Source organism: Mytilus edulis, chromosome 2, assembly GCF_963676685.1.
Source record: "Mytilus edulis chromosome 2, xbMytEdul2.2, whole genome shotgun sequence".
Lineage (NCBI taxonomy): Eukaryota > Metazoa > Mollusca > Bivalvia > Mytilida > Mytilidae > Mytilus > Mytilus edulis.
The window spans coordinates 46637642-46663825 of record NC_092345.1 but is presented as its reverse complement, the minus strand read 5'-3'; the positions used below and the strand labels follow the sequence as shown (position 1 = coordinate 46663825).

Here is a 26184-nt window from a genome sequence, read left to right as displayed (position 1 = left end):
CTGTCTATAACCATAACCCTAATGATGACTATAACCCTAACCCTAATGCTGTCTATAAACCTAACCCTAATGCTGTCTATAACCCTAACCCTAATGCCGTCTATAACCCTAACCTAATGCTGTCTATAATCCTATCCTAATGATGACTATAACCCTAACCCGAAATGCTGTCTATAACCCTAATCCTCATGCTGTCTATAACCCTAACTCTTATGCTGCCTATAACCCTAACCCTAATACTGTCTATAACCCTAACCCTAATACTGTCTATAACCCTAACCCTAGTGCTGTCTATAACCCTAATCCTAATGCTGTCTATAACCCTAACCCTAATGCTGTCTATAACCCTAACCATAATGACGTCTATAACCCTAACCCTTATTCTGTCTATAACCTTAACCCTAATGCTGTCTATAACCCTAACCCTAGTGCTGTCTATAACCCTAACCCTAATTATGACTATAATCCTAACCCTAATACTGTCTATAACCCTAACCCTAATGCTGTCTATAACCCTAACTTTAATACTGTCTATAACCCTTACCTTAGTGCTGTCTATACCCCTAACCCTAATGATGTATATAACCCTAACCCTAATGATGTGTATAACCCTAACCCTAATGAAGTCTACAACCCTAACCGTAATGCTGTCTATAACCCAGACCCTAATGCTGTCGATAACCCTAACCCTAATGATGTCTAGAACCCTAACCCTAATGATGTCTATGACCCTAACCCTAATGAAGTCTACAACCATAACCCTAATGCTGTCTATAACCCTAACCCTAATGCTGTCTATAACCCTAACCCTAATGATGACTATAACCCTAACCCTAATGCTGTCTATGAACCTAACCCTAATGCTGTCTATAACCCTAACCCTAATGCCGTCTATAACCCTAACCTAATGCTGTCTATAATCCTATCCTAATGATGTCTATAACACTAACCCTTATACTGTCTATAACCCTAATCCTAAAATGCTGTCTATAACCTTAACCTTAATGCGGTCTATAACCCTAACCCTAATGCTGTCTATAACCCTAACCCTAATACTGTCTATAACCCTAACCCTAGTGCTGTCTATAACCCTAACCCTAATGCTGTCTATAACCCTAAACCTAATGCTGTCTATAACCCTAACCATAATGACGTCTATAACCCTAACCGTTATTCTGTCTATAACCTTAACCCTAATGCTGTCTATAACCTTAACCCTAGTGCTGTCTATAACCCTAACCCTAATTATGACTATAATCCTAACCCTAATACTGTCTATAACCCTAACCCTAATGCTGTCTATAACCCTCACTTTAATACTGTCTATAACCCTTACCTTAGTGCTGTCTATACCCCTAACCCTAATGATGTATATAACCCTAATCCTAATGATGTGTATAACCCTAACCCTAATGAAGTCTACAACCCTAACCGTAATGCTGTCTATAACCCAGACCCTAATGCTGTCTATAACCCTAACCCTAATGCTGTCTATAACCCTAGCCCTAATGCTGTCTATAACCCTAACCCTAATGCTGTCTATAACCCTAATCCTAATGATGACTATAACCCTAACCCTAATTTTGTCTATAAACCTAACCCTAATGCTGTCTATAACCCTAACCCTAATGCTGTATATAACCCTAACCCTAATACCGTCTATAACCCTAACCCTAGTGCTGTCTATAACCCAAACCCTTGTGGTGTCTATAACCCTTACCTTAGTGCTGTCTATAACCCTAACCCTAATGCTGTCTATAACCCTAACCCTAATACCGTCTATAACCCTAACCCAAGTGCTGTCTATAACCCAAACCCTTGTGGTGTCTATAACCCTTACCTTATACTGTCTATAACCCTAACCCTAATGCTGTCTATAACCCTAACCCTAATACCGTCTATAACCCTAACCCAAGTGCTGTCTATAACCCAAACCCTTGTGGTGTCTATAACCCTTACCTTATACTGTCTATAACCCTAATCCTAAAATGCGGTCTATAACCCTAACCATAATGCGGTCTATAACCATAACCCTAATGGTGTCTATAACCCTATCCATAATGCTGTCTATAACCCTAACCCTAATACTGTCTATAACCCTAACCCTAGTGCTGTTTATAACCCAAACCCTAATGATGTCTATAACCCTAGCCCTAATGCTGTCTATAACCCTAACCTAATGCTGTCTATAACCCTAATCCTAATGATGACCATAACTCTAACCCTAATGCTGTCTATAACCCTAACCCTAATGCCGTCTATAACCCTAACCTAATGCTGTCTATAATCCTATCCTAATGATGACTATAACCCTAACCCGAAATGCTGTCTATAACCCTAATCCTCATGCTGTCTATAACCCTAACCCTCATGCTGCCTATAACCCTAACCCTAATACTGTCTATAACCCTAATCCTAGTGCGGTCTATAACCCTAACCCTAGTGCTGTCTATAACCCTAACCTTAATACTGTCTATAACCCTAACCCTAGTGCTGTCTATAACCCTAACCCTAATGCTGTCTATAACCCTAACCCTAATGCTGTCTATAACCCTAACCATAATGACGTCAAACCCTTGTGGTGTCTATAACCCTTACCTTAGTGCTGTCTATAACCCTAACCCTAATGATGTCTATAACCCTAACCCTAATGATGTCTACAACCCTAACCCTAGTGCTGTCTTTAACCCTAACCCTAATGCTGTCTATAACCCTAACCCTAATGATGACTATAACCCTAACCCTAATCCTGTCTTTAACCCTAACCGTTGTGCTGTTTATAACCCTAACCCTAATGCTGTCTATAACCCTAACCCTAATGATGTCTATAACCCTAACGTTAATGCTTTCTATTAACCCTAACCCTAATGATGACTATAACCCTAACCCTAATGACGTCTATAACCCTAACCCTAATGCTGTCTATAACCCTAATCCTAAAATGCTGTCTATAACCCTAACCCTAATGCTGTCTATAACCCAAATCCTAGTACTGTCTATAATCTTAACCCTAATGCTGTCTATAACCCTAACCCTAATGCTGTCAATAACCCTAACCCTTATGAAATTTAGAACCCTATCCCTAATGCTGTCTTTAATCCTAACCCTAATGTTGTCTATAACCCTAACCCTAATGACGTCTATAACCCTAACCCTAATGATGTCTATAACCCTAATCATAGTGCTGTCTATAACACTTACCCTAATGATCACTATAACCTTAATCCTAATCCTGTCTTTAACCCTAACCCTTGTACTGTCTATAACCCTAACCCTAATGCTGTCTATAACCCTAATCCTAAAATGCTGTCTATAACCCTAACCCTAATTCTGTCTATAACCCTAACCCTAGTACTGTCTATAACCCTAACTCTAATGCTGTCTATAACCCTAACCCTAATGCTGTCTATAACCCTAACCCTAATGCTGTCTATAACCCTAACCATAATGCTGTCGATAACCCTAACCCTAATGATGTCTAGAACCCTTACCCTAATGATGTCTATGACCCTAACCCTTATGAAGTCTGCAACCCAAACCCTAATGCTGTCTATAACCCTAACCATAATGCTGTCTATAACCCTAACCCTAATGATGACTATAACCCTAACCCTAATGCTGTCTATAACCCTAACCCTAATGCCGTCTATAACCCTAACCCTAATACTGTCTATAACCCTAACCCTAGTGCTGTCTATAACCCTAACCCTAATGCTGTCTATAACCCTAACCCTAATACTCTCTATAACCCTAACCCTAGTGCTGTCTATAACCCTAACCATAATGCTGTCTATAACCCTTACCCTAATGCTGTCTATAACCCTAACCCTAATGGTGTCTATAACCCTAACCCTAATTCTGTCTATAACCCTAACCCTTATACTGTCTATAACCCTAATCCTAAAATGCTGTCTATAACCTAACCTTACTGCGGTCTATAACCCTAACCCTAATGGTTTCTATAACCCTAACCCTAATGCTGTCTGTAACCCTAACCCTAATACTGTCTATAACCCTAACCCTAGTGCTGTCTATAACCCTAACCCTAATGCTGTCTATAACCCTAACCCTAATGCTGTCTATAACCCTAATCCTAATGACGTCTATAACCCTAACCCTTATGCTGTCTATAACCCTAACCCTAATGCTGTCTATAACCCTAACCCTAGTGCTGTCTATAACCCTAACCCTAATTATGACTATAACCCTAACCCTAATGCTGTCTATAACCCTAACTCTAATACTGTCTATAACCCTTACCTTAGTGCTGTCTATAACCCTAACCCTAATGATGTATATAACCCTAACCCTAATGATGTCTATAACCCTAACCCTAATGAAGTCTACAACCCTAACCATAATGCTGTCTATAACCCTAACCCCAATGCTGTGTATAACCCTAACCCGAATGATGACTATAACCCTAACCCTAATGCTGTCTATAACCCTAACCCTAATGTTGTCTATAACCCTAACCCTAATGATGTCTATAACCCTAACCCTAATGACGTCTATAACCATAACCCTAATGATGTCTATAACCCTAACCCTTATGCTGTCGATAACCCTAACCCTAATGCTGTCGATAACCCTAAGCCTAATGCTGTCTAGAACCCTAACCCTAATGCTGTCTAGCATCCTAACCCTAATGCTGTCTATAACCCTAACCCTAATGCTGTCTATAAACCTAACCCTACTGATGTTTATAACCCTAACCCTTATGCTGTCGATAACCCTAACCCTAATGCTGTCTATAACTCTAACCTAATGCTGTCTATAACCCTAATCCTAATGATGACTATAACCCTAACCCTAATTCTGTCTATAAACCTAACCCTAATGCGGTCTATAACCCTAACCCTAATGCTGTCTATAACCCTAACCCTAATACCGTCTATAACCCTAACCCTAGTGCTGTCTAGAACCCCAACCCTTGTGGTGTCTATAACCCTAACCCTAATACTGTCGATAACCCTAAGCCTAATGATGTCTATAACCCTAACCATAATGCTCTCTATTAACACTAACCCTAGTGCTGTCTATAACCCTAAACCTAATGATGACTATAATCCTAACCCTTATGCTGTCGATAATCTTAACCCTGATGCTGTCTATAACCCTAATCCTAATGCTGTCTATAACCCTAATCCTCATGCTGTCTATAACCCTAACCCTAATTCTGTCTATAACCCTAACCCTAATGCTGTCTATAACCCTAACCCTAATGCTGTCTATAACCCTAACCCTAATGACGTCTATAACCCAAACCTTATGCTGTCTATAACCCTTACCCTAATGTTGTCTATAACCCTAACCCTAATACTGTCTATAACCCTAACCCTAATGATGACTATAACCCTAACCCTAATACTGTCTTTAACCCTAACCGTAATGCCGTCTATAAACCTAACCCTAATATTGTCTATAACCCTTGCCTTAGTGATGTCTATAACCCTTACCCTAATGATGTCTATAACCCTAACCCTAATGATGTCTATAACCCTTACCCTAGTGCTGTCTTTAACCCTAACCCTAATGCTGTCTATAACCCTAACCCTAATGATGACTACAACCCTAACCCTAATCCTGTCTTTAACCCTAACCCTTGTGCTGTCTATAACCCTAACCCTAATGCTGTCTATAACCCTAACCCTAATGATGTCTATAACCCTAACCCTAATGCTTTCTATTAACCCTAACCCTAATGACGTCTATAACCCTAACCCTAATGCTGTCTATAACCCTAATCCTAAAATGCTGTCTATAACCCTAACCCTAATTCTGTCTATAACCCTAACCCTAGTACTGTCTATAACCCTAAACCTAATGCTGTCAATAACCCTAACCATAATGCTGTCGATAACCCTTACCCTAATGATGACAAGAACCCTTACCCTAATGATGTCTATAACCCTAACCCTAATGAAGTCTACAACCCTAACCCTAATGCTGTCTATAACCCTAACCCTAATACTGTCTATAACCCTAACCCTAGTGCTGTCTATAACCCTAAACCTAGTACTGTCTATAACCCTAAACCTAATGCTGTCAATAACCCTAACCATAATGCTGTCGATAACCCTTACCCTAATGATGACAAGAACCCTAACCCTAATGATGTCTATAACCCTAACCCTAATGAAGTCTACAACCCTTACCCTAATACTGTCTACAACCCTAACCCTAATGATGTCTATAACCCTAACCCTAATGAAGTCTACAACCCTAACCCTAGTGCTGTCTATAACCCTAATGCTGTCTATAACCCTAACCCTAATGGTGTCTATAACCCTAACCCTTATACTGTCTATAACCCTAATCCTAAAATGCTGTCTATAACCCTTACCCTAATGGTGTCTATAACCCTAACCCAAATGGTGTCTATAACCCTAACCCTAATGCTGTCTATAACCCTAACCCTAATGCTGTGTATAACCCTAACCCTAATGCTGTCGATAACCCTAACCCTAATGCTGTCGATAACCCTAAGCCTAATGCTGTCTAGAACCGTTACCCTAATGCTGTCTAGAACCCTTACCCTAATGCTGTCTATAACCTTAACCCTAATGGTGTCTATAAGTCTAACCCTTATACTGTCCATAACCCTAACCCTAGTGCTGTCTATAACCCTAACCCTAATGATGACTATAACCCTAACCCTAATGCTGTCTATAACCCTAACCCTAATACTTTCTATAAGCCTAACCCTTGTGCTGTCTATAACCCTAAACCTAATGCTGTCTATAACCCTAACCCTAATGCTGTCGATAACCCTAACCCTTATGATGTCTAGAACCCTAACCCCAATACTGTCTATAACCCTAACCCTAATGCTGTCTATAACCCTAACCCTAATGCTGTCGATAACCCTAACCCTAATGATGTCTAGAACCCTCACCCTAATGCTGTCTATAACCCTAACCCTAATGATGACTATAACCCTAACCCTAGTGCTGTCTATAACCCTAACCCTAATGATGTCTATAACCCTAGCCCTGATGCTGTCTATAACCCTAACCCTAATGCTGTCTATAACCCTAATCCTAATGATGACTATAACCCTAACCCTAGTGCTGTCTATAACCCTAACCCTAATGATGTCTATAACCCTAGCCCTAATGCTGTCTATAACCCTAACCCTAATGCTGTCTATAACCCTAACGCTAATGCTGTCTATAACCCTTACCCTAATGATGTCTATAACCCTAACCCTTATGCTGTCGATAACCCTAACCCTAATGCTGTCGATAACCCTAAGCCTAATGCTGTCTAGAACCCTAACCCTAATGCTGTCTAGAATCCTAACCCTAATGCTGTCTATAACCCTAACCCTAATGCTGTCTATAACCCTAACCCTTATACTGTCTATAACCCTAACCCTAATACTGTCTATAACCCTAACCCTAGTGCTGTCTGTAACCTTAACCCTAATGCTGTCTATAACCCTTACCCTAATGCTGTCTATAACCCTAACCCTAATGCTGTCGATAACCCTAACCCTAATGCTGTCTATAACCCTTACCCTAGTGCTGTCTATAACCCTAACCCTAATGATGACTATAACCCTAACTCTTATGCTGTTTATAACCCTAACCCTGATGCTGTCTATAACCCTAACCCTTATGCTGTCTATAACCTAATGCTGTCTATAACCCTAACCCTAATGCTGTCTATAACCCTAACCCTAATGCTGTCTATAACCCTAACCCTAATGCTGTCTATAACCCTAACCCTTATGCTGTCTATAACCCTAACCCTAATGCTGTCTATAACAATAACCCTAATGCTGTCTATAACCCTAACCCTAATGCTGTCTATAACCCTAACCCTAATACTTTCTATAACCCTAACCCTAGTGCTGTCTATAACCCTAACACTAATGCTGTCTGTTTGACTATAATCATTGTCATTTGACACTTTATAGGGATTATTTGCACTTGTTCGGGTTATTGATGCTTTGGCTATTTTTTTTTTTTTTGAATTATTTGGAAAATGAAAAAAAACTGAATAAACTGTATTTTCAAAATAAATCAACATGACCAAAATTGACAGTGTGGAAACAACATTTATCAACTTCAAAGGAACATAACCGATTGCAAAGCAAGATTTAAAATTAATATTAAGTGACCTATTTTGACCACAGAGACACTGTTTTGAATTGTTTTTGCAAATTATGGTTTGTATTTGTTGTCAATTTGTATTAAATTAGTAACGTTTTCAACTTTGGCAGCAACACTTCTGTGTTTCAATCAAATGTGCAATTTACTTTCCATATCCGTATACTGAAAATGGGCTTTAAAATAAAAGGTCCTCTTTAGCCGAGTGGTCTATGTAGTGAAGAATCTGAAAAAGTAATCGAACTACTGTGTCACTAGCAGTCAACACTGAGTTTTTCGGAGCTCGAGTCCCACACATGGTAGGTGCATTTGACTTAAATTTGTACAATATTCTTTTTTTAACAGTCCTAATTTATATTCTAATATAGTGTTAGAGCAAAGGATTAAAATATTTATTATGGCCACTGGCCACCTTGTACCCGCAAACAATTGTATGAACAAAAGCGACATAGACATGTTTATATATATTTTATCAACAGAAAACACCATCTTTATCGTTATGCCTGATATCCGTCTCATTGTATTTTTAAGACTCAGTCCTGTATGATAAGTGTGGTATGTCTGCTTGAATTTTTATACAAGATGCACGTGACAGTTACAAACATCGCCATTAAAGCAATGGACGCTGCTGACATAAGTATAATTGTTAGAATCTTAACATGCAGTTCCATTTCGGGACGGTCAAACTGCACCTGTTCTTGGGGCAAAATCTTCATTCTTAGGGAGTTGTGTTGCATATCTTCAGAAGACATCAGTTTCCTTTGTTTAATTCCATCATTCATGGATTTTCCTGATTCTTCTGTTTTTCTAGTATAAGGCTTTAAAGATTTTTTTTCTCTGGAAGAAGCAAACGGTACTTCTGCATTTGTATTCCGACTTTCATGTGTTCCAACGGTGTTTTTCTTACTTTTTTCTAAAGTGTCATATATTTTATCATCTTTGTTGAACTTGACCTTTTGCTGGTTTGTATCGTCGTTTAAACTGTTGAAATGGTTGGCAAAATCAATGTCTTCATTTACAGAAGTCATACCTGATGATTAAGATAGACAGTGTTAAATTGTTACATGTATGAAAGACAATTGCAGTTCTTTGAACATTATATATATATTTTTTTGTAATATTAAAACTCGAACCTTTTAAACCACTGAAAATATACAAAACAAATATTAATAATTTAAAAGACTTTTTTTTAATTGTTTTAATTTTGATCATTTACTTAGTCAGCATCACTTCTGTCAGAACACAATTTGTTCAAGTAAACTTTAAAAAAAATAATACCTGCTCTTATCCGTTTAACAGAATGTCTAACCCGTGGTTTTCCTGTTTCCGAATGTTGCATCCCCCGGTCATGAGATACGAAAGAAGTATCACGACGACGACGTCCACCACCAGTCGGAAAATGACTATAGATACAGGAACTCTGAAATAAAACAAAACTCAAATTTTATTTTATTTGAATTAATAGTCAGTTTCCTCGTCTGACAGTTTTTCCATTCTGTATCTTAGTTACTTTATATTGTCATATGAGTATTTTGTTTTAGCGGCAAGAGTCTTTATAGAAATAAGAAGATGTTGTACGAGTGCCATTGAGACGACTCTGCTTCTACGTCACAATTATAGCTCAAAATACTGCCTTCAACATACAGCATTGGCTCACAAGAAGTTGCAAGCTATAAAGGACACCAAAATGATTAGTGAAAAACAATTGAAAAAGGAAAACCAGCGCTCTAATCGGATTTTTTTTTTACCGAGAAACACTCATGAACCACATCAAGAAACGGCAACCATTAAACAGGCTGTTGACTTTGGACTGCATACAAATGCAGCAAGTTTAAACATTTTATAGTCGATTTTAAATTTATTTCATTTATTAAAATCTGACCAAAATCGCTCGCGACAAAAACATCTAACGGAGCAAAGTGACAGATCTTATTTTATTAGATCAAACTTTATTTTTAAACTCGATGTAAAATATTATATGAACGTCTATTGTTAGAAGCCTTGGCAAGTTGCGTTGACCTGTGGATTCTGTTAGTTTCTGAATTATTGGGTTGCTGTCTCATCATACTCATTCTGTATACATTGCATCTCCTTTGGATATTCATTATTGACACCAGTGCAATTTTTTTAAGCTGATTAAAACAAGCCTCAATTAATATAAAACAAGAATGTTTCCCCAGTACACGGATGCCCCACTCGCACTATCATTTTCTATGTTCAGTGGACCGTGAAATTGGGGTAAAAACTCTAATTTGGCATTAAAATTAGAAAGATCATATCATAGGGAACATGTGTACTAAGTTTCAAGTTGATTGGACTTCAACTTCACCAAAAACTACCTTGATCAAAAACTTTAACATGAAGCGGGACAGACGGATGAACGAATGGACAGACGGACGGACGCAGAGACCAGAAAACATAATGCCCCTTTACTATCGTAGGTGGGGCATAAAAATATTGTATCAACGTTAAATAATTCAAGAAATTTTGTTTTCAGTTCGACTCAGAAATCGCAAGAAAGAATGGTCCTTGCGTATTTGTTTCTGCTACTTCGCCTTTTTTTTGACTATTTGATATTTTCATTTCCTTTTTAAATATGTTTGTGGTCCAAAATCTTTGGACATACTACTAAGACACTTAAATGTTTAAAGACATACAAAAAAACATTAAAATATGATTTTTTTTTATTCAATTATTAATGAAAGTTATACATGTACAGTGAAATGATAATTTGCTTTCAGCGGCCGATTTCGTTAAATTTTGTCGACATAAGCTAAACAATTTTAACCCCTTAGCCTGAGTTGGGTTACTGATTTTACATTTATTAATTTAAAAGGAAAAGAACGTCTACATTAATGAAAGTGAAACAAGGATGAACTACTTAGTTGACTGATTCAACCCACAAAAAAATCATTCAAAGGCAGGTAAAAACGATGATAGACATACTTTTTACCTACAATACGAAATTAAACAGACATAGACAAATCAAATCTAAGTGGCCGCTACCTATTTATATTTATGTTGATATCGGGTTATTTGACCATCGGCAGTCTTCGGAAGTCATCTCGATGGTTAATTAGATGACGCTCAAACAAATACTCAAGAAATGTTAATACATATTATCGAATCCATAATATGCTTAAATCATTTATTTGAGACTTTTTGTAATTTGGGTATAATTTTAGTGTGTTATCAAAATCAAATACGAGAAGTTGAGTCAAATCAGTGCAGCAAATCCCCCTTTAATAATTTTATTGCTAGTGCTTATTCTATACAATGTGTTGATAAACATTCCTGTGTGTATGCTCATGTATTGTACAACTTCCAGAAAACTTCGATTCTTTAAAATATTTCTTTTTTGGGGGGGCTTCAAAGCAATAACCATGTGAACTAGATTGCAACGTTGGAATTCGAAAACATTCCACCAACACAACAAAGTAAAAAGAAAACATCTGCAAATACTCTACATCAAACAATCTTAAAAAAAATAACCGGACAGACGGACAGCTTTGTTAGGCCAAAGCCATACATAAGAATTATATAAAGCTGGTTAGGCCATATCAAGAAATGTTACACACACTTTTTTTTAACAGCAAGATATAAATACACATACCCCATCACAATTTTCATGACACACATAGAAATGGCACTCATGTGTCACTGTTGGGCTTCCATATAATCCAAATGCTTTGAAAAATGGACTTTCCGCTGTTAGACCATTTGAGGTGAATCCTAAATTTTTCGGAATAATGAACCCCTCTCCACACCTGTAAAAATGTATGTTGACAACATAAGAGATTCGGGATGGATTTTTATTTCTCTATTTTTATATTTTGCCTCTTATTACCTGTTCTTAGCATTTTAGCACCCTCATTATTTTCTATTCTATGTTGTAATTTTTGTATACAATATTCTCTATTTTGTACATCTCATATAGAGTATTTCATATCTGAATCATATAATCATCCTACATGCAATTTTTTGGCCTTTGCGAGTGAAGCAACATGTGTGTGGTATGCAGATCATTATCATTATTGCCATCGACCATTTCAGTCAGTTGCCAAAATTACAAAATTAAATTTAAGGTGCACTCTACTTATATGTATAAGAAATTGTTATTCATCAGCTAACAGTGTTATCCGGTTAACTCCAAAAAATACAACCGACCGGAATGACATTAAAAGTGTACGTATTGAAGTTTCTCCTCCCTCGAGATAATGCTCAGACCCAATTCTAACCACAAAAGCGCTTGTTTATGTATGTATAATGCAAACAAATAAATAACACAACAATCAATCTTGAACTACAGACATGTAACAGTTAGAAACATATATTCATTATACTTACCTTTAAGCAAACACTGCCAACTTATAAGTTCAACTACATGTAATTTAAATGTTGCGCCTATATTTGTTTAGCACAATCATAGCGAGGCAAGTTGTACAAGTTTTATATATGACAGTGAGTCATAATTTAAGAAATAGATTGCCAATGGTGTATACATACCCTTCTCTAATAAATGAAAATGGTTGCGTTCCTTCCGAACCCTTAGCTTCACACATGAACACATGAAATCCTACCTCGGCAGCTGAACCAGCTGTCAATAAAAATCATAAGATCAAAAGATTTTTTTAAGTAAAACAAAATTGTCTCTCACATTTTTGAAAGCGAATTATTGATGTCCGTTTTCTTTTTAACAAAAGAGATCAGTAGTTTGAAGATAACATCACTTAAAAAAGACAAGGGAGCAAGTATGCTCAGAAACTACACCTCAAAGGAAATATGTGTTCTGTAGATATATCATGCATTTCCTATATATCATATGTCTTTACAGGCGTTCAATTGCCTACACTTTTGTAGAATTGAATGTTTATGCCAATTTTCGTACTTTGCACGTTTTTTCTTTCCTTAATGTTGTGGCTCATCAATCTTTTTTGGTTTTGTTATCCTCATTTTGACCCCCGTGTATATGTTACAGGGAATTTGTGAAATGAGGGATTTTGTAAAATCACTGAAATTTCAGGGAATTTGTAAAATCACTGAACTGATTAGTGATTTTATAAAATCCCTGATTTTGACTAGTGATTTTACAAAATCCCTGAAATAATTAAGATCTTTTTTACAGATTCACTGATTTAATTCAGGGAATTTGTAAAATAAATTCAATATTTTTTTTTAAGTCTTTCTATGAAAAAAGCCTACTACAGTAGCTGAATATGTTTGAGGTTTTATTTTAATATCAAGTGAGCAGTTTTCATGCACTATACAACTGACATACTGTAGAACGATGGCTCAGACACAGATGTCTTTAAATCAAGAGCAAACACAAACACAAAAGTTGCTTCAAATAATTGAGGGAAAATTAAAGTGCAACATATAGAAGCGGGGTAAATATGATAAAGTTTTGGAACATGTTGTCAACGAGCCACAGAAAGAAGAGTTCAAGACAAAACAAGCTCTTACATTGTCTTATCACTACTTTGTTTGTAAGAAAGTTACTATTTATTATAGTTTTTTTCTGTAATTACTGTATAAAATAAAACCAATTATATCAAATTTTTAAAATCAAATATAAAAACGGAACATAAGTTGATTGCTGTCATTAGAGAAGAAAAACACATATGTAAGGTATAGGAGATTGAGTGGGTTAGGGTATGTGATCCAGTGGCAAATATTACATGCATATCAGAGCAAGAGCATCTTATTGCTGCATGAAAATTGATAGATAAAAAGCAAATACGTGTTGTATTGTTACATGTATAAATTTACCTACAAAGTAATGATGAAATAAGACAACAGAAAATATAGGTAAGAATACTTTGTTTTGTACTTGCTGCTGCATGTTTATAAAGTTCTAACCAAGTAAAAATAAAAAAGTTTTACTTACTTTGGTCAAATATCAGATAAATGTATTCTATCACAAAGTGATTTAACTTTGAATAAGTTTCTTAACTTTCTCAACTCTTTTAATCCAAATAAAGTAAATATTTTATTTAATGTAAGTATGAAGTTCTTCAATTTGGAGATTTGAAAAAATCGTTAAAAGCGGTATTCATCAGATGAAGATGTATTAAAAATATTATGCATGTCTTGAAGACATGTACAGCATTATAGTTCAGAAAATTCACAAATCAATAGGTCATGGTGGTAGGGACAAAATGGTATTAAATGTACGCAAATGTTTCCTTCAAAGCTTTAGAACTTTACAAGAAACTTTGAGAGGAATGCCAACTAAATAAACTTAGAGCTGCTACAGTAAAGGTATTGTTGTTAAGTCTATGATTAGCAAAGAGGTCAATTTTCCTAGTACAGGTTGATTTGATGCATATTAAAAAGCAGACAAATTATGTAACAGTACTTTAGATATCACCAAAACTTGCCATGCAAAAAAAAGTAAATTAACAGTGGTCAAAATATCCGTTTACATGCCTTTTAATCATTAGCATTATACACTAGTTCTAGCTCATAGTGTTTAATAAACAAATATATTTCAAAATCATTAGTGATCATTAGTCTATTATTATCTTAATAAGAAAAACACATTTCTAATAGCAAGTTATACTTAATTGAAATCAGGGATTTTACAAAATCCCTAGCTCTAAGTGATTTTGTAAAATCCCTAAAATTTCAGGGATTTTACAAAACCACGAAACTGTTAGTGATTTTACAAAATCACTGATTAGTCCAGTGATTTTACAAAATCACCGACTTTACAAATTCCCTGTAACATATACACTCTTAACGAAATATCCCTATGCAGTGAGATTCAGTAGAAAAAGGTACCGCACTATTTACTTACCTGTCATTGTTACACGGATTTTGATTTTCTTTCCCAGTGGTATTTGACCAATAACAATTTGTTCTCTGTTATCTAGAATATCTACATTGAATGTCGATGAATCATTGGTATGTGTGTGGTTGTGGACACGGTGAAGATGTTTATACGTCTCATATGGAGCAACGATGCTGCAAAATAAGTTTAAATGTGCACAGCTGAACAATGAGCGTAACTGAGTACGAAATCGATAAGTTTTGTATAAATGTCATGTAATAGATTGTATAATTAGTGTATGATTGCCAATATTGGTGACGATTGGTTTTTTTTTAACGTCTAATGACAATTATTCTATGCATACAAGGACAGAAAAATGTTTATATATGAATATGAACTCTGCTTTATACTAGATCGACTCACTGAACCGGGGAAGTTATGTCATCCTATCGGGACACATTATTCGGACTCCAAGCCAAGCCAACCAGTATTTGCTCTTATTTCGAACTGCTGCGTGCTTCGATACAACAAACACAAAGTCTTTAGTTTAACCCGTTCGGTATAGAAACAATTTGAAGCGAGCACTCTTCTACGAGACCGGGCGGTTAACTTTACTATGCATTTGATTAAACGGATTGGTAAATTGACAATCAATCCGGCTGAAGATATACCATAAATATTAAAAACGATAAAATGTACATATGAATGCATCCTGCTCTATATTAGACCTAACAAGTTATATACCTAAGAGTATCAGTCAATGACCAAAACAAAATTATCCGACCTTCAAGTGGTTAGATGTCTAGTATGCATTTTGACGAGCGTTGACTAAATTCTGCTATGACTACTTAATATGCTGTGCTCAGCAGAGAAAAAACTTATTGACTAAAAAATCAATTTTGAAGAGTATGATTTATTTAATCTTGCTGTTGATAGAACAAACCAAACACACACCACTTAATTGATTTTAGTTCTTTGTGTAAACCATTGAAGCAGATTTTAAAAGACTCTTAAAAAGAACTATACGTTTACGACATAAGGGAACGACCATTTAACTTCAAAGAGGTCATGGTTATAGGATTTTCCATAAAACAAATATTTTGATCCCTTATTTGATGAAAAAAAATATTATGATCAAACAGATGACAAAAAAAAAATTCTGAATCCAGATTTTCCAATTTACCTGATAGTGATAAATTTGGAAAACGTGACAACGTTGGAAAAAATCCAGCTCAGACAAAAAAACATAACCCCCTTGAAGTTGAATGATTGCTCCCTAATACATACGGGACATCAACTTCATTTCCTTGAGTTTCATTGGTTCCATACTCTGCATATGAACACGTGACAATGTAGGCATCTTTATACTGGAACACACCATTTTGTATGAAATAAATTTCTAAAGCCACCTGATAGAATTGTGAATTGTTATTGCTCTGAAGAAGAAAAGATATAAAATTTACTGGCAGTTAAACATTTGTTTGAAGGAATAGTTAGAAAAAAGAAACACGCACAAATAAACAATACAAGTGAAATATTTAAGTCATGACATTGATAAGGAACAGCAGACCACGTACCAATCTGCTGTATACAACAACAAAGTCCGAGTTTGCTCTGACGTCTAAAGGCTTTTTTTTGCCAGACAATGTAGGACTTACTTTGAGATATTATTGTGTCTGGTAGACACAATTGATGCCCCCACAGATGCAATCTGTTATTTTAAAATAACTACATAACATTTAACCGCTTATACCCCCAAAATGATAAAGTTCAACTATTTTCCAAAAGAGCAAATATCAATAAAAATCCAAATCCTGACCCCATGCACATATTAAATATATTTTCAAACGGCCAGAAAAATTCCTAGTATTCAAACTGTAGGAGGACTTATCTGGAAACGCTCCTCTTACGCAAGTAGATACCCCAAAAGATGAAAAAAATTCAACTATCTCTCAAAAAGAGCAGATAATAAAAATCAAAACCCTGACCAAATGCACAGCCTCAATATATATATACAAACAGATCTCAAAGTGAAAACATCCTTGGATCTAAACTGTAGGAGTAGTTATGCGGAATAACTATTTACCCATAATGGCACGGACGGGCGAAAGGACGGACAGGTGTATTACAATATGCCATAACTATTGTTTTACCACAACATACAGCAGTCAAAAAGTCGTATGAACAACTTGTCAAAAATGAGCATGTTCCAACATAACCCAATGAACAAGCATGAACACGGTCAATACAGTTTTTTGTTTCGATTTTTTCTTAAGGTAACACGATACCGAATGGCATATCTCCCGATTTCCAAATTTTTTGGCATACGTGTACTTTGAATCGAGTTACATCGGAATATGTAATAAAAAATGGGGGTCACCATTTTTAACTTTTTGGAATTTTCATAGGAAAACGTCAATTTTGGCGACAAATTTACTTAGGTATATAGGGGAAATGCCTTTTTTTCGGCTTACCTTTTTAGATTTTCGAATGGATGGCTATTTTCTTATATACGGAGAAAAACAAAAAACTAACATAATATCCAGGATTGCATAGTGAATCCATACACGTATAGAAACTCATATGTCACCATCCTTGTTTTTGAAATAAATGGTTTCAAAGTTGATCGATAGGCCTAGAATTTGACCAAAAACGTGTGACGTTATGGTGTACGGAATATAACGTTATTCCTTCTCAGAGAAATGGAGAAAAAAAATATGTGTCGGGATCTGAATGAGTATATTTTATTTTCATTTCCCCTGTCGACTGTCGTAAAGTTCCTAGTAATGCAATATACAATTCTACTGAATCAGATATAATTTTATTTCGTCCTGCACATGGAATTTCACTCATATGAATTAATATTTATATCGTCTGATTTTCACATCAAACGAGCATATACTTGAAACTTGCGTGAACAGGTTCCATGTGAATCTTATGATAATAGTTTATGCATAAATCACCGGAATTTTGTACACGTTAAATTCACGTAAATATTTGCAATAAAATTATTCAAATAATATCTTTGTTCTAAAATTTGATTGAAACCATAAAAAATACCTTCAGATTTTTGTTAAGTTTACGTGAAAATTAAATGAAACATTTCACGTGAGATTCATCCGAATTACTGATTTTTAACTCCATCATATTAGACAATGGTGGTACGTACTGCATTCCGTGATGCAGAAATATAGTATTTTAAAAAATTTGATTCATTTAACAGTTTTTTAATTGCTCGGTTTGATGGTTTTTTAACGTTCAGTGGCTAATAGTTCATGCATGTTCGGGACGATACAATACAATTTTGAAAACAGTTGTTTATAAAAGACACATTTGATGCACCAGTCAAAAAAGGTTAAACATTCTGTTATTTGTGAAAATTATGAGGAAAAATAATGATCCTGATAAAATACACCTTCCAAAAAATAAAATAACAAAACTCCAAGAAAAATTCAAAACGAAAAAATCCCTTATCAAATGACGAAATCAAAAGCTGAAAAACATCAAAAGAATGATAAACAGCTGTCATATTCTTGACTTGGTACATACAATACATGTAGTATAGTGTACTCTGCGTAGTGTAAATGTGTTACTTGTTTGCTCAGCAAGTCGGACAAACCTTGCAAACTGTTAACCCGAATAATTCAGTCGTTATATTCCGCTTACTACATTAAGTAAGTAGGAGAGATCGATTACGGGGAGGGACTGAATTATTCGGGTTAGCAAACTATGCAAAATTTCACAAATTTCAACATTCGGTCATTTGTGAAAAATTATTTACATAACAAATCTTGAGATCATATATGCATTCTTTATATAAGTAAAACAACTGCATGTTCAATTAGTTTTGCGTAACTGTTCAATTTTGGTCTTCCTCGCGGTCTGCGTTTAAACTTTGTCGAATTTTTTGAAAAAATTAGAGGCAATGATTTAAATTTTAACAACTAAAGTTCCAAGTGACGGGTGTAAATTGTAGGATTGATTGCTTTGATTATTGGTTGGTTAACGTCCAGTGGAAAATATTTCATGCATGTTCAGGACGAGAACAAGTTAACAATAAATACAATAGGTACATGTAGGTTTTGCAATAGAGGCAGGGCATCCGCGATGATGGTCGGGAAAATTTTAACTGACGCTATATATGTATATATATACTTAAAATAAAATAAAATACTTTCCGGGCCTTTTCCGACGCCTAGTATGCGAGCAATATGGCCCTCTGAGCCCTAAAAGGTAACTTTGTTAATTTTCTTTCAGTCGTTTTATCTCCCAACTTGTACATGTACATTATTTCCAACTCAAAACTAAAAAAACACCGAATACCCATGCAAGCGTAAATTAACACGAATATAAAATCTAAATGATTTCAAGATCTAGCCTTTTTTACAGTCTCTTGCCGTTTGAATAATAAAAAGTCAGTCGTTTGCATGTAAATTTCAAGAAAAAAAATTATAATGGAATCGGGGAACACGGAACCGGTCTGACTACAGCCAGCCTCAACTATCAACTTGCATTTGTAGACGCAAGTGGATACTCGGGGCTGGCTTTATTCAGACTGTAACGGAACCTGAATTTTGTTATTTTATTTCTGCCGAATCAAGTGCCCATGTATTTCTCAGCCTTCGTTAACTTTCTAATGCTTCATTCCGATGTTGCTGTCCGTCCTGAGTAGACCTGGTTTATACGATTACAAAGCTGGCACTGAATTTTAAAATATTTCCAAAACTATATCGAATTTACTCTGTACAGACCAATGAATTTCAGAGACTGTTTACACATGGAACACAGGAAAAGTTATTCGGCTAAATAACCACTTTTTTACATTCCATACAAACAAACTATTTTCTGTATGATTTTCAACGTCTGCTTGTATTGTGCTTTTCCCCTAATTATATCCGTATTCTCATCCAAATAAATTTCAATTTTGTCCGAGCGGTTTTTTTGATGACCATTTTAAAACGAATTAATAGTTGTAAAATTCCGCGTTTTTTTCACACATCATCATAAGCTTCTATAAATTAGATTTCTACTTTCAAAACAAAATTTCATGGGGATACGGCGTGAATCATGAATAAGTACTTATTGCAAAAATAAACCAAGGTTTACTTTTATAAATTGTTATTTAGATGGAGAGTTGTCTCATTGGCACTCACACCACATCTTCCTATATCTATACCAAGAATAAAAATAAAGTGATAAAACTGTGTCTGTTATGCCTAAGAACATATATAGATAAAGCGTGCAGATGCTTGAATATCAAAGAAACAGAATATTTAAAAGTAAAGTAATACTTTTTAAAGATTAACAACGAGCAGAATGATTGCCGGAAAACGATAAAACAATCTATGTCAAATAACCGCTACGTATTGCATCAAAACTCTCGGCACTCTGCATCTAGGGAAAGTTACCGTTAAAAATGTCACACAAGGCCCGCTGCATTGGCTTATATGTGTGAACGTTATTCGATAACGTCAGGAACGATAACGCATGGCGTAACGTCATTCGGTATCGTGTTACCTTAAAGCGAAAAGTACGCTGATGACGTCTAGAAAAAATGTTTTAATTTTTTTTCTGTGACGCAAAAGTCATCCAGATTTTTTAATATTAAAAAGCCGTTCAAATGTCATAACTATATGGGCTATTTCCAATATACATACATGAAATATGCAGTTGTCACCAGATGCGTTCCCGGAGTAGTGAACATGAGCTATGTAATGAACCTGATCTTCATCCTGATCCACATGAAACGTTCTTCCGTTTTCGCAGTGTACGAATACATTGACGTCCATATCGGATGTTACAGTCACATTAGCCGGGTGTTTGGCGTCATGAGAACAATGTGGGTCGACTATTTAATAAAATAATTTAAAAATTAGTCAGATCTCTATAGTATATCAATATGTCTCTTATAATTTAATTTGTTTCAGGTTCTCTAGAAGTCCCTATCCGTATGAAACTACTATAGCTCACACATGTACATGTATTCATCAACACATTTGGTTGGGATTGACATGACAATTTTGGATTAAGCTGACGAGATGGTATTGTCCCAAAAGTGCATATATAAGTTTTCTTATATTCAAAACTTGGGTCATTTAGAAAAAAGTCGAATTTTCAGAACACCTTGTCTTATTTTGTCAAATGAAAAATTGTAGGATTTATTAGGCGGAACATCAATAATAAACACGATTTAGATCTATTTTGAAAAGTTCGATTTTTTCTTAATTTATATGTGCACACAGGGTCAAGGTAACGCGTTCAAACGATTTTTTTCTCGTATTTTCTGATTGCCTTGATATCTTCAAAAATGACATTTTTTGAATGTTTATATGATGACTTTCTCCTCTATCATTGTGTGTTACATTTTTTTTTAATTTTCGTACATGAACTGATGTCTATCCTGTAAAAGATACTAGATCAGCAATTAAATTTCGGTGATTATTTCAAAAACACAAATCATCCTAAAAAAATTAACACAGCACGTATCTTGCATAACACTGCAGAGAAATGCAAATTAGAGATCAAAATTAAGGTGGGGTACACTTTAACATGTCTCTGCTGTTACTAACAACTTAATTATTCACAACATTTATACAATAATCTTGTAAAAAGTGCAATTACGTGTTGGAGATTAAAAATCACCGTAAAAGAAAAATTATCAATCATTATGCATCAAATGGATTAGTTATTAAAATGAAAAAAGTGTCTATCCTGTTACTATGGTTACAGTATCAGGACAGACAATATTTGAATGAAACGTTTTTAAACAGTATATATAGAAAATAATTATGAAATATTTGCTTTTTTGCACCCCTTTAAAGGATACAACGTCTAAATCTTCGCAGTTTATCATATACAAAATACAATACTGCTATTGGTGCCAGGATACATTTGTACCAAAAAGGGTAACAGGATAGAACCTAATATTGTGATATATCGTTAACGTACATTTTGTTCGTCTGTGTTACCAAAACAAAACGACAAAAGTCAACCAACATGTGAGGGAAATACTTGATGTTGGGTTTTATTAGAGAGAGAGAGAGAAATGATGAATATTATGAAATACTAATACTTACGTTGTTTGTGGTTATTTTTATAACCTTTGAAAACCAATTTTAGAGGTGTATTTTAGTACAACATGGAAAATGATAAATAATTTATTATTACACAGAACGAAAATATATATGAGATTTACTTTTGAAAACCATCTTTATATTTGCAATGAAAATTTGTATTGAAACCTTTTCTAAATAACCCAAAAAAACTTTTGAACATGGTAACAGGAGAGATAAAATATTGCATCACCTATCAAAAATGTTTCAATATATTCTTGTATGACAGTATCAAGACTGCTTCTTTTTATATGTTATTCCTTACATATCGATTTGGATTTGCTTACCAAGAGGTTGGTTTAGAAACTTTTATTCAATTTTGCAAATTCAAAACTTGCTATTTTTTCAAATGACTCATTTTTAAAATATGTGATTTACTCATTCTTTTTTTTATTTATTTTTTGTTGCTTTGTTGGCATATCTTAAGTTGATTAGAACCAGTATTTTATATATACATTCTGCTTCCCTTACGTAACTCTCCTATCAAATGTAAGCAGTCAACAAACAACCAAGAACATATCTCTCCCAAGACTAATCAAAACTGTCGCCCTGAATTTGTAAACCTTAAAAAATATAAGAAATCTTTTCTTAATTGGTTTAGATATCCATTATATTTTATACTCCATGTATATGCGTAAATATTGACAGTATAAATTATCATTACCTACCTGCAACTATATTATCATCGAGTGAAGGGAAGTTGCCAGTCAGCGTTTTACTGTAGTCTGCCTGTAAATGAAAATAACAAAAGTATAGATAGTTTATACTAGTACAGTTTATGCTAGTACAGTTCATACTAGTACAGTTCATACTAGTACAGTTCATACTAGTACAGTTTATACTACTAGTACAGTTCATACTAGTACAGTTTATACTAGTACAGTTTATACTAGTATAGTTCATACTAGTACAGTTTATACTAGTACAGTTTATACTAGTACAGTTCATACTAGTACAGTTCATACTAGTACAGTTCATACTAGTACAGTTCATACTAGTACAGTTCATACTAGTACAGTTCATTCTAGTACATTTCAAATGAATTGTAACATTTCATATTAATGCATGAATATTTTTTCTACTGGTACATTTCCAATGCATGGATATTTTGTATGATACTGGAACATTTCCAATGCATGGATATTTTGTATGATACTGGAACATTTCCAATGCATGGATGTTTAGTATGATACTGATACATTTTCAATGCATCCTGTGTCACATAGTTATACAAATTTTATTAACTTTTTTTTGGGGGGGGGGGGTATATCCTGATATCGATATCAACAATAATGGCAGTTGGGTTTTCGATTATTATTATGAGCTTATAACATGTATATTGTTGTCGAGCACGAGACAGGACTGAGTAGAGGGTGCGAATATTAATGTACTGTATACCAAACATGTTTGTCTACCCAGCAGTGGATTCCTATATACTGTCATAATCACAAACTAATATATTGTTGACCCCACCACCACCGGAAACAGACCGCCTACGTCTCGCTTTGTCAACTCTTTTGCAATTAGCAAACGCACAATCATAGAGGTAAATCAATTTTGTAAATTTTTGAAAATTTTCAGGATTCGAATCACTGTCCTAATAAACAGCATGGTTTGACGGCGGTTATACCGGTACACAGTATACTTCTGTCTGAAGCAGAGGATGATTGAACGACCGTGACTCGCTATACAGCCCTCGCATGGTCGGCATACTTCTGAAGCAGGAACATATATATTGTTAGATATACTGCGGCCAGTTCCCAGCTGAAAGGATCTGAAAGGAAACACTGTGCTGAAGAAGGGTTTCCGTTTGACTGTACGGTTTGTTTAATACACTGTCTCGTTCGGTCAGAGAAAAACCTTAAATATACATAAGAGATTATCTCACCGATACAACCGACACTACCACGAAGAAATATGTGCAAATCGCTTGCATGTCTGAAAGAAAAAAAGTATCTACATGGAAATATTATATTATCATAAACATATTTAATGAACAAAAAGATCAAACAAAATATTAAAATATATCATTGAATCAGTGGCAAATATTTCATGCATGTTTAGGACGATTAAAAGCTATCAAAACCTATGTTAATAATAAATACATTATGAACTTTCCAATAACAGCATAACTAATATACTGATATTGCTGACGTAGACAACTTATTTTGATAAAGAGGAACACATTATTCTTTTTCTGGTTTATATACTCTGATAATGGCAAACGAGGTCCTATATTTATTGGCATACTTCAGGGGTGTATATTTCATACACCCCGAAATCCGTCAATGTTTTTAGCGACTCTGACTCGTGTTCGCTGTATCATATTCTCTCGGATTGGTTGCTTGAAACAAGTGTTTACATTTTTTTATAAATAAGTTTCAGAAAAATGCAAGTGATAATAATGATGAAGGATGGCTGCTTCACGTCCAGTGTGGAGTTAAATGTATTTTTACAACCAGAACATGTGCATATGATACTAATTTTGAACCGGACTTTGTACTAGATCGACACATTGACTATCATTGAGCTTGATTTGTAACGTGCTAGTTCACCAGGTAACAGTTTGAAGGAAGACGTATCACCCTACCCGGACATATCATTCTGACTCCGGGCCGACTAGTCTTTTCTCTTACTCCTTAATTCTAAATTCCATCACTGACCAATATTATGCATTATATATGTTTACTCAAATTACTGGACTTTCACATTACCTGTAAACCGACGGATCATTTGTAGCCTTCACCTTTCTGTGCAAACACGTGATCGGATGGATAGGTATACTCGATTCAGCATTTTTAAATTATATTTATTACCTCTGTTTGAAAGGGCTTTTGTTCTACCATGTAAAATTGTAAGGCAATGCAATACAAGATTATTATGAAGGTGTTCTGTTGTAAAGTACAAGTAAGTCTTTATAAAAATGGACTGGTAATGCGGATAATCTCTTGCTTCTGAGCATATAAAAGAGAGTCGGAAGATACCATAGAAATAATTGTACGAAAAGTTACTTGAGCAACACGATACCCTCCCCCTACCAAAAACATTAAAATCAAATAAAACTAAAAAAAAGCAAACTACATCCACAGTTTTTCATCACTTATTTCTATTCGCAGTCATAGGACTTAAGAAAAGTCACTAAATCATCAATGTGCAAGTTGAAAAAAATGGGCGATAAAGGACATCTTTTTTTCCAAGCTATTATATATATTTGTAGTTTACATCGAATCAGTCTGTGGAATTACAGAATATAAAACATTTGTATACAATTCACTTAATAGCAGAACCAAAAGTCTGCACGACACCAAGATTATTTAGTTTATACCATAAAATATCTCTTTGTATAGTGTTGCCGGAACCATTCTGTTCGTCACCCAGTACATTGCTGCAAAGGCGATCCCTCTATATTACAAAGGGGATATCTCGCGTTTGACATGTTATATTTAGGAAAGGGATTTATAATAAGTTTATTCCATAGATTGAGAAAACTACCATATATACAAATGATAGATAATGAGAAATTTTATATAATTGATGATCAATAACATAGTTTTGTTAAATTACCTAAAGTTGATAAATTTTGTTCGAAAAGAAAACGTGTCAATTTCTCAAATGAATGTAATTATCGGTTATTTTGTTTCATAACATATAGTTAGCAACACTTATTACTTTGGAACGATGAACCTATTTAAGAGAGAATATAATGTTTTAACAGTACTTATTGACAAATCAGCATTCAGATGAGGATCTCATATACATATGCAAGACAACTTTAAACTATTGAAGTTAGCAGTAGTACATGAAATGGATGGGCTTCAGATTGTGCGTGTGGCAGTGATCGGCTCGTCATTTCTGCCTCATATTATATCACTTTCACTGTTGGTTACTTCGACAAATTTGAAGCAAGTGAGATTTCAGAAACTTGTTTTGTCTTTGAGCATAAGTGATACTCTTTCTTTGGCAGAACTGCTCATCGTTATAATACTACAAGAACTAAGTTCTGAGAACACCAGTTACAGTGGCGTAGCTAGGCTATTTTTAAGTGTACGCCCTAACCTCGGCGAGTGGTTTGAGGGCCCCAATCCAGGTTATAACATCTACTAAAACATTGTTTTGATTTGGAATCTAACGGTCATTTGTGTTAGAGAAAATATCCAAACAAGTTACTTTAAAATATGTTTAT

The 26184-nt window shown here is 35.0% G+C and overlaps 1 protein-coding gene across 6 annotated transcripts; it reads right to left on the bottom strand.

The window, feature by feature from the left end:
* Window positions 1-8568: 8568 nt before the first annotated feature.
* On the bottom strand, window positions 8569-24821 carry LOC139512285 (vitelline envelope sperm lysin receptor-like). 6 transcript variants are annotated; one of them, XM_071299783.1, is made up of 11 exons: window positions 24716-24821; window positions 23890-23939; window positions 22670-22730; window positions 21966-21989; window positions 20547-20737; window positions 16177-16325; window positions 14917-15083; window positions 12624-12714; window positions 11731-11884; window positions 9396-9537; window positions 8569-9147 (listed from the first exon to the last, which is right to left on the bottom strand). In XM_071299783.1, the coding sequence occupies exons 1-11, from the start codon at window positions 24732-24734 to the stop codon at window positions 8651-8653; spliced, it is 1545 nt and encodes a 514-aa protein (XP_071155884.1). In that variant the 5' UTR covers window positions 24735-24821; the 3' UTR covers window positions 8569-8650. The 6 variants fall into 6 exon arrangements, with proteins under 6 accessions (XP_071155884.1, XP_071155886.1, XP_071155885.1 ...); XM_071299785.1 differs by having other exon boundaries at window positions 24665-24716; XM_071299784.1 differs by lacking the exon at window positions 24716-24821 and adding an exon at window positions 24592-24690.
* Between the last annotated feature and the right edge of the window lie 1363 nt (window positions 24822-26184).

Bases quoted from the DNA above. Each gene is read 5' to 3' on its own strand.
- LOC139512285 (XM_071299783.1), bottom strand. The intron at 16,326-20,546 runs GTATGTATATTG...TTTCTTCTTCAG, and splicing joins GTGACAACTGCATATTTCAT to AGCAATAACAATTCACAATT. The intron at 15,084-16,176 runs GTATGTATTAGG...CTTATTTTGCAG, and splicing joins GGAAATGAAGTTGATGTCCC to CATCGTTGCTCCATATGAGA.